At 44.3% G+C, this 16,930-nt stretch overlaps 1 protein-coding gene across 1 annotated transcript in view; it reads left to right on the forward strand.

Annotated features, from left to right (window-relative positions):
• Positions 1-15,049: 15,049 nt before the first annotated feature.
• The window catches only part of RTRAF (RNA transcription, translation and transport factor), a 41,210-nt gene continuing 39,329 nt past the window's right edge, over positions 15,050-16,930 (forward strand). Inside the window, exon 1 of the mRNA XM_077466798.1 lies at positions 15,050-15,214. Within this exon, the coding sequence (XP_077322924.1) occupies positions 15,154-15,214 (61 nt within the window). The 5' untranslated portion in view covers positions 15,050-15,153. The remainder of the gene's footprint in view (positions 15,215-16,930) is intronic.

Consider the following 16,930-nt stretch of genomic DNA (forward strand, 5'->3'; position numbering starts at 1 on the left):
GCCATACAAGTGGACATATGGTTGCTTACAGTAACAGGGCCCCTTGCGGGCACGGCCTCGCTTCACTCTGCTCTTATTCATTCTAACTCTATATCCACTTGGATGGTGGGTCTTGAACCTGGACAGAGTGCGCAGGCACCGTTTATCTTTGGAAATGTTCGGCTTCTCCTTGTCCCCAGTAAAGCGCTGGACAGGGCGGACAGTATGTGATGGGGGACCACTACCTGCCGGGCTTTCAGCTGAAAATCCCCTGTGCGCATGCGCTGCTGCAGTCAGCGGCTCATTGCGAGGGGAATATTTTTTTCACCTACAAGTAAGCCTATAATAAGGCTTACCTGTAGGTAAAAGTAAAACAGAAAACTATACAACCGCTTTAAGAGCAGAGGGATCCAGGGACCTACTTTAAATTGTTAGCAATTATGCTCAGTAAACTGATGATCAATAAAGTTTTTTTGAAATAGGTGTCTCTAGTCTAGATAGAAGAACAATGCAAGCTACGTTTTCAGAGGGACATACAACGCTCCAAAACTGTCTTCCCGTCAGAGGGACGAGTAACCTTCAATGTGCTCATGAACTGGTCTCCGAAAACATAGCCGCCATCGAGGGCCGTGAAGGCACATAACTGAAGGTAGCTCAAAATGCCCTACAGGACTGTGCGCTCGACCGTCAGGCTAATAACCAAGGAAAACATAAACTTTTTGCGCTGAAGAGTCTTCTCTTAGCTGTTAGGTGTCAGGCGCAGGGTGGCGACATAGCGGTGAGGAGTTGAATCTGCCTCTTGTGCCTGTGTGTGCTCTAGGCGGGGGCATTAGGTGGTGGTGTAGTGCCATATTTCGCTGCCTATCACAGAATGCAACGGAAGTGAAAATAAATAAAAATATATATTTTGGGACAATTGTCATTTATACAAAGATCAATGTTATAAAAATGCACTTATTACTGTGTATATTACACTGGCAGGGAAGTGTTTAACAGTAGGGGCGAATAAGGGGTTAAGTGTGTCCTAGGGAGTGATTCTAACTGTGGGGGGGTGGGCTAAAATTGACCAGACAGGGATCTACTGCTCGGAACATATTATATACACAGGCAGCTCTGTTACACGATTGCGGGACACCGATGGACATTGGGTCCCGTGGGGACAGAGCGCCCCGCGGACACAGAGCTTGCAGCAGCAGCAGAACATGGGGGTGCGCCAGTGCCCCAAGGGAGAACGCCCTCCAATGGAGAAAACGGAAGGAGCCAGGAGCGCTGCTGAGGGACCGTAGTACAGGAGGAGCAAATAACATCAATGAGGGATCCGTGAAGAGGAGGATAGTGGCCACTCTGTGCAAAACAAACTTCACAGAGGTGGTAAACATGACATGTTTCTTTACAAATAAATATCCAAAGAAATACAAGCGCTTTACATATCCTCTGCTTTTTATCCAAAGCACTTTGTGTAATAGACTGTGCAGTGTGTCTTGTACAGGAATGTGTATTTTCTTATAACACAGGGTTATATATAATAGACTACACTGAATAGAACATACTATACAGTAATTGTTGTTATGATTTCAGTAACCTAATAACGCATATATTCCACAGCGTGGCAAAGTCTTTTTCTTAGCTCAATGTCATAACCTTATATTGTTCCCTCACAGGATTTGCATTTAATAACCTCTATTGCCTAGCAGTTTCCAGTCTTTACAGATACCCAGACAGTGAGTATTTAGCATATCTTGGTGGAGTATTTTTTAAACTGAGCTCACAGTCTTAACATTATATTGTTCCCTCACAGGCTTCGCATTGATACCATCTTTTGCCTAGCAGTGCCTGATTTATCTGAACTCCCAGACGGTAAGTATTGTCTATAGTTTGTTGAATTTGAGCTCACACTCTTCTACATTTATAGGTATGGAGAAGTCGCAAGACCTTTTCAACTTTCTGTCAGCGGGAGAATATCCATCTGGATATACGAAAACACAGAAGTACCGTCTTAAGAAGTACGCCTCCCAATGTAAAATACAAGGTTATTATCACAAAATACCATCAACTTAATTATGGACTATAGCTTCTTTTTATGAATGAGCTGTTAATTGTTCCCTTTCATTACAGGAGACAAGGTCTACTTTGAGGGGAAAATTGTTGTTCGATCCAGGGAAGAAGCTAGGAGAATCTTTGAAGAATTCCATTCTACTCCTATGGGCGGTCACTCAGGAATTTTGAAGACCAGGATGGCCATGTCGTCAAGATTCACCTGGAAAGGCATGAGCAGGGATATTGAGCGCTGGGTACACACAAATTGGTTTAATGTTTTTTCTTATATCATTTTTAAAGAGGGCTTTAGACGTCTTTACCAACTGCTCTATTTTATTTTTTAAACAGATCCAGGAATGTGACCAGTGTCAGAGGATTGGAAAGCCTTTGGCAGCTCCAAAGGCATTGCAGTGTATTAAGGTAAATGTATTCTGTGTTATGTATGTATGTATGTATGTATAAAACACATTTAATCCTGTCTTTCATCACAGGTGTCTGCTGTCTGGGAGCTGGTCGGCATTGACCTTATAGGCCCTTTACCCAAAACAGCGGATGGGTATCAATATATCCTGACTGCCACGGATTACTATTCTAAGTGGGTGGAGGCTTATCCTCTAAAATCGAAATCAGCTGTTGAGGTGGGTCAGCGTCTTTGCTCCATGATCTATCAACATGGCTGTCCCCAACGAATTCTTTCCGACCAGGGCAAAGAATTTGTTAATCAAGTATGTATAATTTCAATTGTATTATCTTTTTTTTTTTTTTGTTTTTATTGCTACCTTATGAAAAAAATAAAAATTATGGGTTTTTTTTTTTTTTTTTAGCTCAACGACAGGATGTGCTGCCTTCTTGGAATTAAAAGGAGTGTGACGGCAGCCTATCACCCACAGACTAACGGCCTGGATGAAAAAACAAATGATAACATCAAGCGGTAAGTTGCATTCCTTTTAGACTTTGACCTGCCGAGGTACTACCTATTTTACTATTAGCAACTTTAACATGCTATTCAAGCCCAGTTTGGCTTTTAGAATGATCACACAGACCTGCCCCCTCTGGAAAAGCTGCTCATACAGCCAGACCCCAATAAACTGATCTCTACATACTACGCTGCCCCGATGACTGACATTAACCATAGGTTTCAAAATACTCAGGTGAAATGGACTTCCCTAGATATTTCACTAGACAATGAGGACTGGTCAGAGTTTAGGGATACATTTAAAAGCTCTGTCATTGCCTCCCGGGACTGAATTTTACAGATTAAAGTATTCCATCAGACTCGCCTCACTCAGGCTAGACTATATAAAATGGGACTCCTGCCCTCGGCTAGCTGCTTTCGCGGCTGAGGCCGGCTTCTTCAGCCCCTTTCACACGGGGGTGGATCAGTAATGATCCGCTCGCTCAGCGGTGATCGCTCCGTTGTCCCCACTGAGCCGGCTGCGGACAGGGCGGTCTCCACACATTGTGCGGGGACCGCCCTGTTAGCTCTCCTCTATGGGAATCGGATGAGCACGGACCGTGTGATCCGCTCTGCAGACGGATAGAAAAATAGGATTTTCCTCCGTCTGCAGAATCAGACTTTTGCGGAGGCGGACAATAGCCGGTGCCCCATAGGGATGCATGTATGTCCGTATTTCATCCGCAAACGGATTGATGAAATACGGACATACCGTCCGCATGTGTGAAAGGGGCCTTACACTGTTTTTGGTTGTGGCCAATAGTTCCAGATTTCAGGGAGGAAGTGGGTGCATTTGTCTCCTCAGCGCTAGGCCTCCCAAACATTATTCATTTTTGGGGACTTGCATATTTCCACTCAAGCCAAGAGACTGTTCCGCATACTTTATTTCTATGTTAAGCCATTCTATTATCCTGGAAGGGTGTATAGAACTCTCTAAAGTCCCTCTGCTTGAAAGTCATTGACGATGTCATCCCGCTCTATAAACTTTCTTTTGAGCTCCGGCAATGGAATAAAACGTTCCATAAGATCTGGGGTAAATGGCTGGCTAGACCGTTGACTCTCCCACAGCACAGATAATTTATACTTATCAGCCTTTACTGGGCCGTGCCCTGGAGATTTCATTTGTCTGAGTCTTTTTTATTTATTTATTTTTTTTTCTTGATTTCTTTTTTTCTGCCTTAGTTCTAATGTGCCTGCACTTTTCCTCCTTTGTGCCTTGTGTTAAATTATCTATATATATATATATATATATATATATATATATATATATATATATATATATATATATATATATATATATGTTTTTTGGTATGCTCCTTTGTATGTGTGCAAATTTGATGTATGTGTTAGACCTGAGTGCGCCCAGATTGTCTGTCTGTGGCTAATTTTTTTTTATTTTTTTGTTTTTTCTTTTTCTCTGTATGTCTATCTATTGGTTTGTGTTGAATCTCTATAAAAACATCTGGAAAACCAAAAATTAAAAAATGTGTTTAACTTGTTTTGTTTTATCATTCTAGAGCTCTCAGGAAACTTGTAAACGACCAGCAAACCAATTGGGATGTATATTTGGACGCCACGCTTTTTTCCCTACGATCTAAAGTCCAATGCACGACAAAGCATTCTCCCTTTCTTCTAATGTATGGGAGGGAGGCGGTTTTCCCCTCAGAAGTTCAAGTTGACCTGCCTGTGAGTTTTTATTATTATTATACATGTTTTATCTAGCGCAAACTGTTTGCATAGCTCTTCTAGAAATAAATCTGTATTTATAATCATTTCAGTCTTGTACTATTGAATATTTGTAGTTGCAAAACATTTTGACTGTCAATGTCTGTTTTATTTATTTTGATACTATATCAAACATTCTTTGTCTTATTCTAACTTGTCTGTCCTTTCAGCTTTCAAATATTATTATGCCTGAGGAAGGGAGCTATGACGTGTTTGTGGCAGATAAGAGAGCATCTATGGACAAGGTGAAAGAGGTTGTACTGAAAAATATTGAAAAGACGCAGGATAAGCAGAAGTTGGCTTATGAAAATAAAGTTTTGAAGAAAAACAAGGGTTTATCTTATAAACTTGGCGATGAGGTCCTGTTGTATAATGCCAGGAAACGTGGAAGAAAAGGAGGAAGAATGGAATGCGACTTTTTCGGCCCTTTCATTATTGGGGATATGTGTGGCAAGGTGGTTGGATTATCAAATTTACAGGGGGTACCTTTAAATAAGATGACCAATCTAGACCATTTAAAGCCATATCGAAGAGCTGTTGGCATGTCTCCCGAAGAGAACCTCTGCAGTGTCTTGTCCAAGGATATCCCTATTGAGGTACGAGCAAATTAACTATTCTAAAGTCTTTTATACAGCTGCTTTGCATATGATTTGCCTTGTTCTGTTTTTTATCTGAGTCTGTTCTTCCTTCATGTACTATATCACTTCTATTCTTTACAAATATAATAACCGTAAATAACGTAAAAATTTTCATTTGGAAGCTTTCGCCAGAACCATGCCTAAATGTCCTGCAAACCATAGATGACAGAGGTAGCAGTCACTGGGTTCTTATTTGGCTACGATGACCCTGTTGGTCATTTTGGCCTTGTTTAAAGTGTTTGGCCATGCCCTGTTGGTATGGCCTCCTTTTTTTTTTTTTTTTTTTTTTTTTTTTTTTTGTTACCCAGTTTTCTTATTTGGCCATGCCCTGTTGGTATGGCCTTTATATTTGGCCATGCCCTGTTGGTATGGCTTTTTTTTTTTTTTTTTTTTACACCCAGTTTTGTTATTTGGCCATGCCCTGTTGGTATGTCCATTTTAATATGGTGGCTGCTCTTGCCAGCTCTTGTTTTCAATATTATAATGACTAAACTCTACAGATTGAGGCCTTACCAGCAATAGGTATGATTCTGATATAGACATATCTATTTCTTCCGTCAATCCTGGCCATACATGGTTAGAATTTCAAAAGAATTTTCTTGATAAAATCGTATCTAAGACTTTTCATAAGAATTTCGCACTGTTAGTGGGCTGCAGCAACAGACGATTTTCTTGATTAGAAATTTGAAGAATCAGAGATGTTGGAATAAAGAAAAACATTATTTTCTCATCAATGATGGGGGAATCGTGCGAAAAATGTAATTAGAAAAATCCGCATGTGCTAGAAAATAAAAATCACGGAGAGAAAATAAAATTTCAGGCCACGATATTCTGTAGCAATATGAAGGCTTGGTCAGCCGAATATTGAAAATCAATGGTGGCATCATCGGATCAGAAAAAAGCAAGCTTTCTGATTTCGAAAAGAAAATTCGTTCAATATTGCACCGTGTATGGCCTGCTTAAACTTGTATCAACCGTTTTTTTTGTTTTTAAACAGTTAAAGTGTTATGGGCTGCTGAAGATGATGACTCGGTGCAAGCAGTTGTGGGACCATACAGGCTGTATGTGTCCTCTTTCCATAGGCTGCGTGGGATAGAGTGGCTAAGTGATGAGGTAATAGGTTGCACTGTTTAAAAAACATACATGTAAGATTGTTTTCAAAATATACATTTTTTTAAAATGTGGACATATATTTTTTCATTATAAAGGTGATTGATGCCTACCTTCATCATCTGATTGCAACGCATCAGGCAAGACTGAATAATGTTTTTAAAAGTGTTTGTCAATTATTTGCATTATTGTGTTTGCATAACGTTTTATTATCTTCCAACAGGAACCTGTTCACCAGCTCTCTGCAGTGATCGCTACAGCATTGTTTAAAGGAGAATTCCACAGACTTGGAAAGGTTGGTCAATTTTTACAACTATAATTATCCGTTGATTGCTGGGTGTAAAATTATCTATTATAATAGGAATATATATTAAAAAATTTTGCCAAATTTATTAACTTTGCTTTACACCTATTCCTCAGACAGTGTTTCCAATAGAAGATGTTTGGATGTGCCCAGTTAACCTTGACGTACACTGGATTTTAGTGGTATTTATCCTATTAAATTTGATTTAGCTTTCTTGACTTTTTTGCACATTATTTACAATTGTTATGTGTATATATACTTATACTTGTATCCTTTTTTTTTTTTTTTTTTTAATGCTGATTATATTTTTTAATGGCTCTCATTACACAAGCCGCAACACTTAAGAAAAGAATAGGAAGTTTTAATATTTGTTAAGCAAAAATGCATTTTCCAAGGCAGATATTTGCAAAATTCTAAACTTCATTTGATATTTAAGGTTCATGACTTGTCTAATTGGGCCATCTGTGAATTATACATATGAACTCCGTCTAAGTTGTGTGTTTTTGTTTTTATTTTTAAAAATTATTTTTTAGATTGTCATCGTGTCAGAGCAGGTCCTTGTGGTGATAGACCCAATGGGAAATGAAACTTCCTATTATTCTATCTTGCAGAACAACTGGGGGTAAGTGTGCTTCTTGTCGAAAATGCCCATCATACATATGTGCACATGTTTCTGATTATATGTGTCTTTATTTTAAACCATGACTAGTCTATTCTTGAACATGCACTCACGTGAAGCCCAATGGAAGACCTGGATAATGGAACACAACAACCAGCAGGATTCCCATAGCTGTGGTGTCCTAATCTTGCTGGTAAACTTTTATTCTCTTGTTTCAGACAATCATACGGGTGTGTGTGTGTGTGTGTGTGTGTGTGTGTGTGTTATACAATTTTATTTATTTTTTGTGATTAAAATCACCTTTTCAGAGATGAATGAATTCATTATAACTGTCCCTATTAAATTATGATTGCAAGCCTTGGGCTGTTATTCCAAAAAGGCAAATATATAACAAAATAAAATGTGTTTTTCCATATTGCCACCCTGCCTGGCCTTAAATTCATGTGAAATACTGTTACAAATGATAAGTGTGATTTTTTTTTTTTACAGTTTGCCAAGGAGTTCCTTAGGACCAGGACCATCAGTACTGTGAAGACCACTTCAGAAGAAATGACGGATGCTAGACTGGAAATTGCTTGTGCCCTATTGCAGTATAAAGATCAGTAATAGAACGCATAGCATGAACGATCGGTTAGTCAAAGTTTACAAATACAGTTGCAAAGCTGGAAACATGTTTATCACTAACTAAACGGTTCTTGTACAAATTCACGTTGCACTGTAAAGTAACATGCTATGTGTGCTTTAATGTTTTTACTCCTTTATTTTAGGGGAGACGTAACTTTATCACAGGATTCGGAAATGAAGTGTGGAGGTATGTAAAAAGTGTCACTGTGTTGGTGTGTGTTTGTCTCTGTGTCTGTGTGTGTGAGAGAGTGAGACAGAGACTGACAGAGAGAGAGAGAGAGAGAGACTGAGAGAGAGAGACTGAGAGAGCCTGAGAGAGAGAGCCTGAGAGAGAGAGACTGAGAGAGTGAGACTGAGAGAGTGAGACTGAGAGAGTGAGACTGAGAGAGTGAGACTGAGAGAGAGAGTGAGACTGAGAGAGAGAGTGAGACTGAGAGAGAGAGTGAGACTGAGAGAGAGAGTGAGACTGAGAGAGAGAGTGAGACTGAGAGAGAGAGTGAGACTGAGAGAGAGAGTGAGACTGAGAGAGAGAGTGAGACTGAGAGAGAGAGTGAGACTGAGAGAGAGAGTGAGACTGAGAGAGAGAGAGAGACTGACAGAGAGAGAGAGAGACTGACAGAGAGAGAGAGAGACTGACTGAGAGAGAGAGAGAGACTGACTGAGAGAGAGAGAGACTGACTGAGAGAGACTGACTGAGAGAGAGAGAGAGACTGACTGACTGAGACTGACTGACTGAGACTGACTGAGACTGACTGACTGAGACTGACTGACTGAGACTGACTGACTGACTGACTGACTGACTGACTGACTGACTGACTGACTGACTGAGACTGACTGACTGACTGACTGACTGACTGACTGAGACTGACTGACTGACTGAGACTGACTGACTGAGACTGACTGACTGACTGAGACTGACTGACTGAGACTGACTGACTGAGACTGACTGACTGACTGAGACTGACTGAGACTGACTGACTGACTGACTGAGACTGACTGACTGACTGACTGAGACTGACTGACTGACTGAGACTGACTGACTGAGACTGACTGACTGAGACTGACTGACTGAGACTGACTGACTGACTGAGACTGACTGACTGAGACTGACTGAGACTGACTGACTGAGACTGACTGACTGACTGAGACTGACTGACTGAGACTGACTGAGACTGACTGACTGACTGACTGACTGAGACTGACTGACTGACTGACTGACTGAGACTGACTGACTGACTGACTGACTGACTGACTGACTGACTGAGACTGACTGACTGAGACTGACTGACTGACTGACTGAGACTGACTGACTGACTGACTGACTGACTGAGACTGACTGACTGAGACTGACTGACTGACTGACTGACTGAGACTGACTGACTGACTGACTGACTGAGACTGACTGACTGACTGAGACTGACTGACTGAGACTGACTGAGACTGACTGAGACTGACTGACTGACTGACTGAGACTGACTGACTGACTGAGACTGACTGAGACTGACTGACTGACTGACTGAGACTGACTGACTGAGACTGACTGACTGACTGAGACTGACTGACTGACTGAGACTGACTGAGACTGACTGAGACTGACTGACTGACTGACTGAGACTGACTGACTGACTGACTGAGACTGACTGACTGACTGACTGAGACTGACTGACTGAGACTGACTGACTGACTGAGACTGACTGAGACTGACTGACTGACTGACTGAGACTGACTGACTGACTGACTGAGACTGACTGACTGAGACTGACTGACTGAGACTGACTGACTGACTGACTGACTGACTGAGACTGACTGAGACTGACTGAGACTGACTGACTGACTGACTGAGACTGACTGAGACTGACTGACTGACTGAGACTGACTGACTGAGACTGACTGACTGAGACTGACTGACTGAGACTGACTGACTGAGACTGACTGAGACTGACTGACTGACTGACTGAGACTGACTGACTGAGACTGACTGACTGACTGAGACTGACTGAGACTGACTGACTGACTGACTGACTGACTGAGACTGACTGAGACTGACTGACTGACTGACTGACTGAGACTGACTGACTGACTGACTGAGACTGACTGACTGAGACTGACTGACTGACTGACTGAGACTGACTGACTGACTGAGACTGACTGACTGACTGAGACTGACTGACTGAGACTGACTGACTGAGACTGACTGACTGAGACTGACTGAGACTGACTGACTGACTGACTGAGACTGACTGACTGAGACTGACTGACTGACTGAGACTGACTGACTGACTGACTGACTGACTGACTGACTGACTGACTGACTGAGACTGACTGACTGACTGAGACTGACTGAGACTGACTGAGACTGACTGACTGACTGACTGAGACTGACTGACTGACTGACTGAGACTGACTGACTGACTGACTGAGACTGACTGACTGAGACTGACTGACTGACTGAGACTGACTGAGACTGACTGACTGACTGACTGAGACTGACTGACTGACTGACTGAGACTGACTGACTGACTGACTGAGACTGACTGACTGACTGAGACTGACTGACTGACTGACTGAGACTGACTGACTGACTGACTGAGACTGACTGACTGACTGAGACTGACTGACTGACTGAGACTGACTGACTGAGACTGACTGACTGAGACTGACTGACTGAGACTGACTGACTGACTGACTGACTGAGACTGACTGACTGACTGACTGAGACTGACTGACTGAGACTGACTGACTGACTGAGACTGACTGACTGAGACTGACTGACTGACTGACTGACTGACTGACTGACTGACTGACTGACTGACTGAGAGAGAGAGAGAGAGAGAGACAGAGAGAGAGACTGGTGTGTGTCTGTGGGTGAAAGTTGAGTGAATGGTCAGTAACAAGGGTTGAAGCCTTGACGTGGCGTTACTGCTCACATGGGAAGCCATGTGCCAATTCAACCAACCTCAGTAAATGTATAAATTATGTGGTTAACCAAAAACTGTGTTCCATTTGTGTGCATAATATCAACATTTTGTGTTAAAGGCACCATCATTGTGACAGACATACCCAGGACAGGTAATTTGGCCAAAGTTAAGGATCAAGCCTCTTACCCACTTCTCTGGGAGATGGGTGACTTGGGAAAACCTTAGACATACAGACTCTGGAAATTAAGAACCGTGATTCATGTCGATGACCTAGCTGGGACATGTATTCTTTAGTGATGACTGTTCTATTAGGATACACTAGACAAATGTCTTTCCCATTGTATGCCGGTCGGATGCAGTCCCATTGTAAATTAAGACCTATTGTGTCTGCTAGCTGATAGAGGCTTCAATCTATTGCAGTTGGGGGTTCTCCCTGTCCACTACAAGCCTCAATCTCACCCAATCTACTACATACCTCCATCAAATATATCCATCCACAACACCCCTCCTCCCATCATATCACTTCATACCCGCTATTCTCTATGGGGAGATTGCATGGAAAAGGACCAACTGTCCTTTTTTCGTCTGACATGCTGGACGGATGGTGAATGTCTTGCCATTTGTCTGTTTTTAGTGGATCTTGTTGAAACGGATGCCCGGCGGGTATCAACAGACACATGACATTCACCTTCCCATAGAAATGAATGGTTGGGCCAATTGTATCTGCCAGAAAATGGACAGGCGAATCTGATCCTGTGAAAGGGGATTCAACTATCGTTGCTCACTAGAAGTTTGTGAGCAATATCAGACACGACTGTACATCCGCCTGCTTACTGTTACTTACTTTTGACTGTAAAATGCAAAAATAAAGAAAAGTATTTTGCGTTACTGCCTGTAATAACTAAAAATAAAGTACTCCAATACATACTGTCTGAATGTTGTCGTTCATCTAGGACAGGGGTACCCAAACAATGGGCCAGTTTACTATACTTAGGCCTCCATTATTGGTGTCAGTGAATAGAATGGTGCCCCAAAGAGGCCGATCAAGAACTGAAGAAGTAAAAAAGTTGTTCAAGATACAAACCACTCCATATCCTTGGGCTGATTCGATGTCAATGGTGGAGAGACAAACTATGGTGTCTGTAAACTATGTTGAGAAGCTTATGTGATTGAACCAAAAAGCTTTTACAATTATAATTTTACATCTAAACAGACCCTCCTTTCGAAAGCAAAGCAACATTTGTTCAGTCTTGTATTGTTAATCAACCACACAACATGCATCTGCCACAAATATGAGTACACAGCAACCTAAGTGTGGTGCGCATGGCACTTCCAACACATTGACAGCTCTCAGCCAATCATAGGACGTACATGCTACAGACAGGGGATAGACAAAGGGATATGGATGCTATGGACATTTTAAATTGTGGACCCCCAAACACAGGGTAGATTTGGGAAAACTATCTTACTAGCATGTCTTTGAACAGTGGTGTACCCAGAGATAAGCAATGCAAGTTCAGTGAGAATATGCAAACTCCATGCATACAGCATGCTAATCATGTTTCACACCAAGAACCCCAGAGCTGTAAGTCATAAATGGGGAAAAAAAATGAAGCTCTAGCATAGTTGCCAACTGTCCCACATTACTGGTATTTAGACATTATAATTGGTCTAACGGGGTTTTGTCCCATGAATTTGGAGTTTGAATGATTTCTCTCAACCTCCGCTAGAGGTGCGCAGCCAACATTCGTTAACAGTTTCCTACCGCCACTATTTTACTGAAGACCAGCTGTTGTGAGGAAGAAACAAGAAACCCGGAACCCAGGCTCGGCCTCCATGAGCCACTCTTCTGTAAATGGTTCAGAGACAAAATCAACAGTGGCGTTGCTACCGGTGATGAAGAGGGGGGGACACCTAATGTAAGGAGGGAATCCACTGTAAACACCTGACATAAAGAGGGCCAACTGATGGCATCTGGTGGCAGGTGACAGTGGCAAGTGAGACGCTCAGGTCTCCAAGCTGATTCTGCATTATGGTGAGGTGAACTATTTAATTTTATCTGACAATGTAATAAGTAAATTTATGGGCTTCAAACATCCTGACACCAAAACAACCATGGTACCGTGATGAATGAAATGGTAACACCAGGTGTTTGTAGTATATATGCAGCGATACACGGAGCAGATGTTTATTTGTAATACATTGTGTGTGTTTAATAAATGCTATGTAATCACAATTTATGTGCAAACACAATGAATGCAAATTTAAACGTTCAGGTTCGGGGGGGGGTGCCATTTCATCCTATGTGTTCTGTAGATGATATATGATTTCAAGCTCTAGGGGTAATACAAGTCCCAGCATAGCAGGACCTAACACCACAGGTTGCCCTGCCGTTGTATTAGGGCAGCTGAGAGCTCTAGAGGGACTACAAGTCCCAGCATGGCAGGATAATCTGCACTGCTTTCCCTGGATTGTATTGGTCTGTACAAGGACAGCTAGCATCTCTAGAGGCACTACAGGTCCCAGCATTGCAGAACCTAACACTCCAGGTTGTTTTAGGGTTTATAGGGACAGCTGTCAGTTCTGGAGACAGTACAAGTCCCAGCTAAGACCGCACATAGCTCAGCATAGGCACTACAAGTCGCAGCAATGCAGAACCTAACACCACACGTAGCTCAGGATAGGCACTACAAGCCCCAGCACTCCATAACCTAAGACCGCACATAGCTCAGCATAGGCACTACAAGTCCCAGCACTCCATAACATAAGACCGCACGTAGCTCAGGATGGGCACTACAAGTACCATCAATGCAGAACCTAAGACTGCACGTAGCTCAGCATAGGCACTAAAAGTCCCAGCACTCCATAACCGAAGACCGGACGTAGCTCAGCATAGGCACTACATAACCTAAGAGTGCACGTAGCTCAGCATAGGCACTACAAGTCCCAGCACTCCATAACATAAGACCGCAAGACGCATAGGCACTACAAGTCCCAGCAATCCAGAACCTAACAGCACACGTAGCTCAGGATAGGCACTACAAGCCCCAGCACTCCATAACCTAAGACCGCACATAGCTCAGCATAGGCACTACAAGTCCCAGCACTCCATAACATAAGACCGCACGTAGCTCAGGATGGGCACTACAAGTACCATCAATGCAGAACCTAAGACTGCACGTAGCTCAGCATAGGCACTAAAAGTCCCAGCACTCCATAACCGAAGACCGGACGTAGCTCAGCATAGGCACTACATAACCTAAGAGTGCACGTAGCTCAGCATAGGCACTACAAGTCCCAGCACTCCATAACATAAGACCGCAAGACGCATAGGCACTACAAGTCCCAGCAATCCAGAACCTAACAGCACACGTAGCTCAGGATAGGCACTACAAGTCCCAGCAATGCATAACCTAAGACTGCACGTAGTTCAGGATAGGCACTACAAGTCCCAGCACTCCATAATAGCACACGTAGCATGATTATTTAAAAACAGGGGAAGTATTGGTGTTGTAACGGCCAGTGTTTGTGTTGTCTGCACAGTCACTTCCGTAATATTATGTGATGGTTTCGCTGGTGCAGAAGTTAAACGTCACTTCCGTAACATTCTGTGATGTTTTTGCTTAACTGTATTGCCGAACAATATGTTGGAACGCACGGCGCTAGCGTTTGGAACGCACGGCGCATGCGCAGTAGGCAATTTCTGGCGTACACGTCACTTCCGCACCATCCTGTGATAGGCTTCATAATGTGACACTACACCGCTTGTCGGCCATCTTTATTGTGGGCTCACGTACCCAGCGCAGCTCCGAAAGCCCACACTAAATATGACTGGCAAGCGTCTCAACATGGCAACAGCAACGTGGTAAATGGGGAAAAGGGGCGGGGCATTCAAAAACCAAAGCAGCCTCGTAAGTGGCCATCTTTCTCTTTCCATCTCCAATCACCTCCCAACAGCTCCATATCCAACCAGCGCGGCGAGGAACAAAGGAGCATCGAGGCTTTGCTACATCTGCCTTTCCTCATTGGTCAGCCAGTCATGCGGGATACAATTGGATGAACTTTGCATGCTCCTGAATGGCCGAGGCTCTCGCGGTTCCTCATTGGTCAAACGGAGGTTTCTCTATGTCCGTGATTGGTGGCGCTCGTAGCCGCGCTCTATGATTGGCCCGGGCGCGCAGTTGCGCACTGACGGCCTTAGGAGAGCTGTCTTCCAGCCGGAGAGCCGCAGATAGCCGGGCACCATGTTCCGCAGGAAGCTGCAGGCTCTGGATTACCACAACCCCTCCGGCTTCAACTGTAAAGGTGAGATGTGAGGGAGGCCGGCGGGGTTACCCAGAATCCTTAGCGCGACCACATGGAGGACACGTTCATTGGGATGTAAGGGGGACCGTCCATTGTGCTCTCCTTCCATAATATACAACTCGCCGTCCAGCATGTGCGTGACCGAGCCAGGGCTACTTACCTGTAATAAAAACCAAACGACCCCACATGGTGTCACAGAGGGAGCCCCTCCCCCCACATGGTGTCACGAGAGAGAGCCCCTCCCCCCACATGGTGTCACAGAGAGAGAGCCCCTCCCCCCACATGGTGTCACAGAGGGAGCCCCTCCCCACAGAGAGAGCCCCTCCCCCCACATGGTGTCACCGAGAGTGTGCCCCTCCCCCCACATGGTGTCACCGAGAGTGTGCCCCTCCCCCCACATGGTGTCACAGAGTGTGCCCCTCCCCCCACATGGTGTCACTGAGAGAGAGCCCCTCCCCCCACATGGTGTCAGAGAGAGAGCCCTTCCCCCACATGGTGTCACAGAGATAAAACCCCTCCCCCACATGGTGTCACAGAGATAAAACCCCTCCCCCCACATGGTGTCACAGAGATAAAACCCCTCCCCCCACATGGTGTCACAGAGATAAAACCCCTCCCCCCACATGGTGTCACAGAGATAAAACCCCTCCCCCCACATGGTGTCACAGAGATAAAACCCCTCCCCATAGAGAGCCACCCCCACATGGTGTCACAGAGAGAACCCCTCCCCCCACATGGTGTCACTGAGATAAAACCCCTCCCCCCACATGGTGTCACTGAGATAAAACCCCTCCCCCCACATGGTGTCACTGAGATAAACCCCCCCCCCACATGGTGTCACTGAGATAAAACCCCTCCCCCCACATGGTGTCACAGAGAGAACCCCTCCCCCCACATGGTGTCACTGAGATAAAACCCCTCCCCCCACATGGTGTCACTGAGATAAAACCCCTCCCCCCACATGGTGTCACTGAGATAAAACCCCTCCCCCCACATGGTGTCACTGAGATAAAACCCCTCCCCCCACATGGTGTCACAGAGATAAAACCCCTCCCCATAGAGAGCCACCCCCACATGGTGTCACAGAGAGAACCCCTCCCCCCACATGGTGTCACAGAGATAAAACCCCTCCCCCCACATGGTGTCACTGAGATAAAACCCCTCCCCCCACATGGTGTCACTGAGATAAAACCCCTCCCCCACATGGTGTCACAGAGAGAACCCCTCCCCCCACATGGTGTCACTGAGATAAAACCCCTCCCCCCACATGGTGTCACTGAGATAAAACCCCCCCCCCCCACATGGTGTCACTGAGATAAACCCCCCCCCCCCCCCCACATGGTGTCACTGAGATAAAACCCCCCCCCCCACATGGTGTCACTGAGATAAAACCCCTCCCCCCCACATGGTGTCACTGAGATAAAACCCCTCCCCCCACATGGTGTCACTGAGATAAAACCCCTCCCCCACATGGTGTCACAGAGATAAAGCCCCTCCCCCACATGGTGTCACACGGCTACCCTTTATGGTATCCTTTTTATTTTTTTTTTATTTTTTTTTAAATGTTTTTCTTTTACAACCTGTCATCAGAGTACCCTTTGGGGGGGGGGGGGGGGGGTTGGTGGTATTTTTTTATTTTATTTACACTGTTATTGCTCATAGCTGTGATTTATCACTTTTATAAGCAATCATTTTATGTGTTGGGTGCAAAACAAA

This window comes from Lithobates pipiens, unplaced genomic scaffold (assembly GCF_037356315.1).
Source record: "Lithobates pipiens isolate NorthernLeopardFrog02 unplaced genomic scaffold, aLitPip1_a1.2 Scaffold_37, whole genome shotgun sequence".
Classification (NCBI taxonomy): Eukaryota; Metazoa; Chordata; class Amphibia; order Anura; family Ranidae; genus Lithobates; species Lithobates pipiens.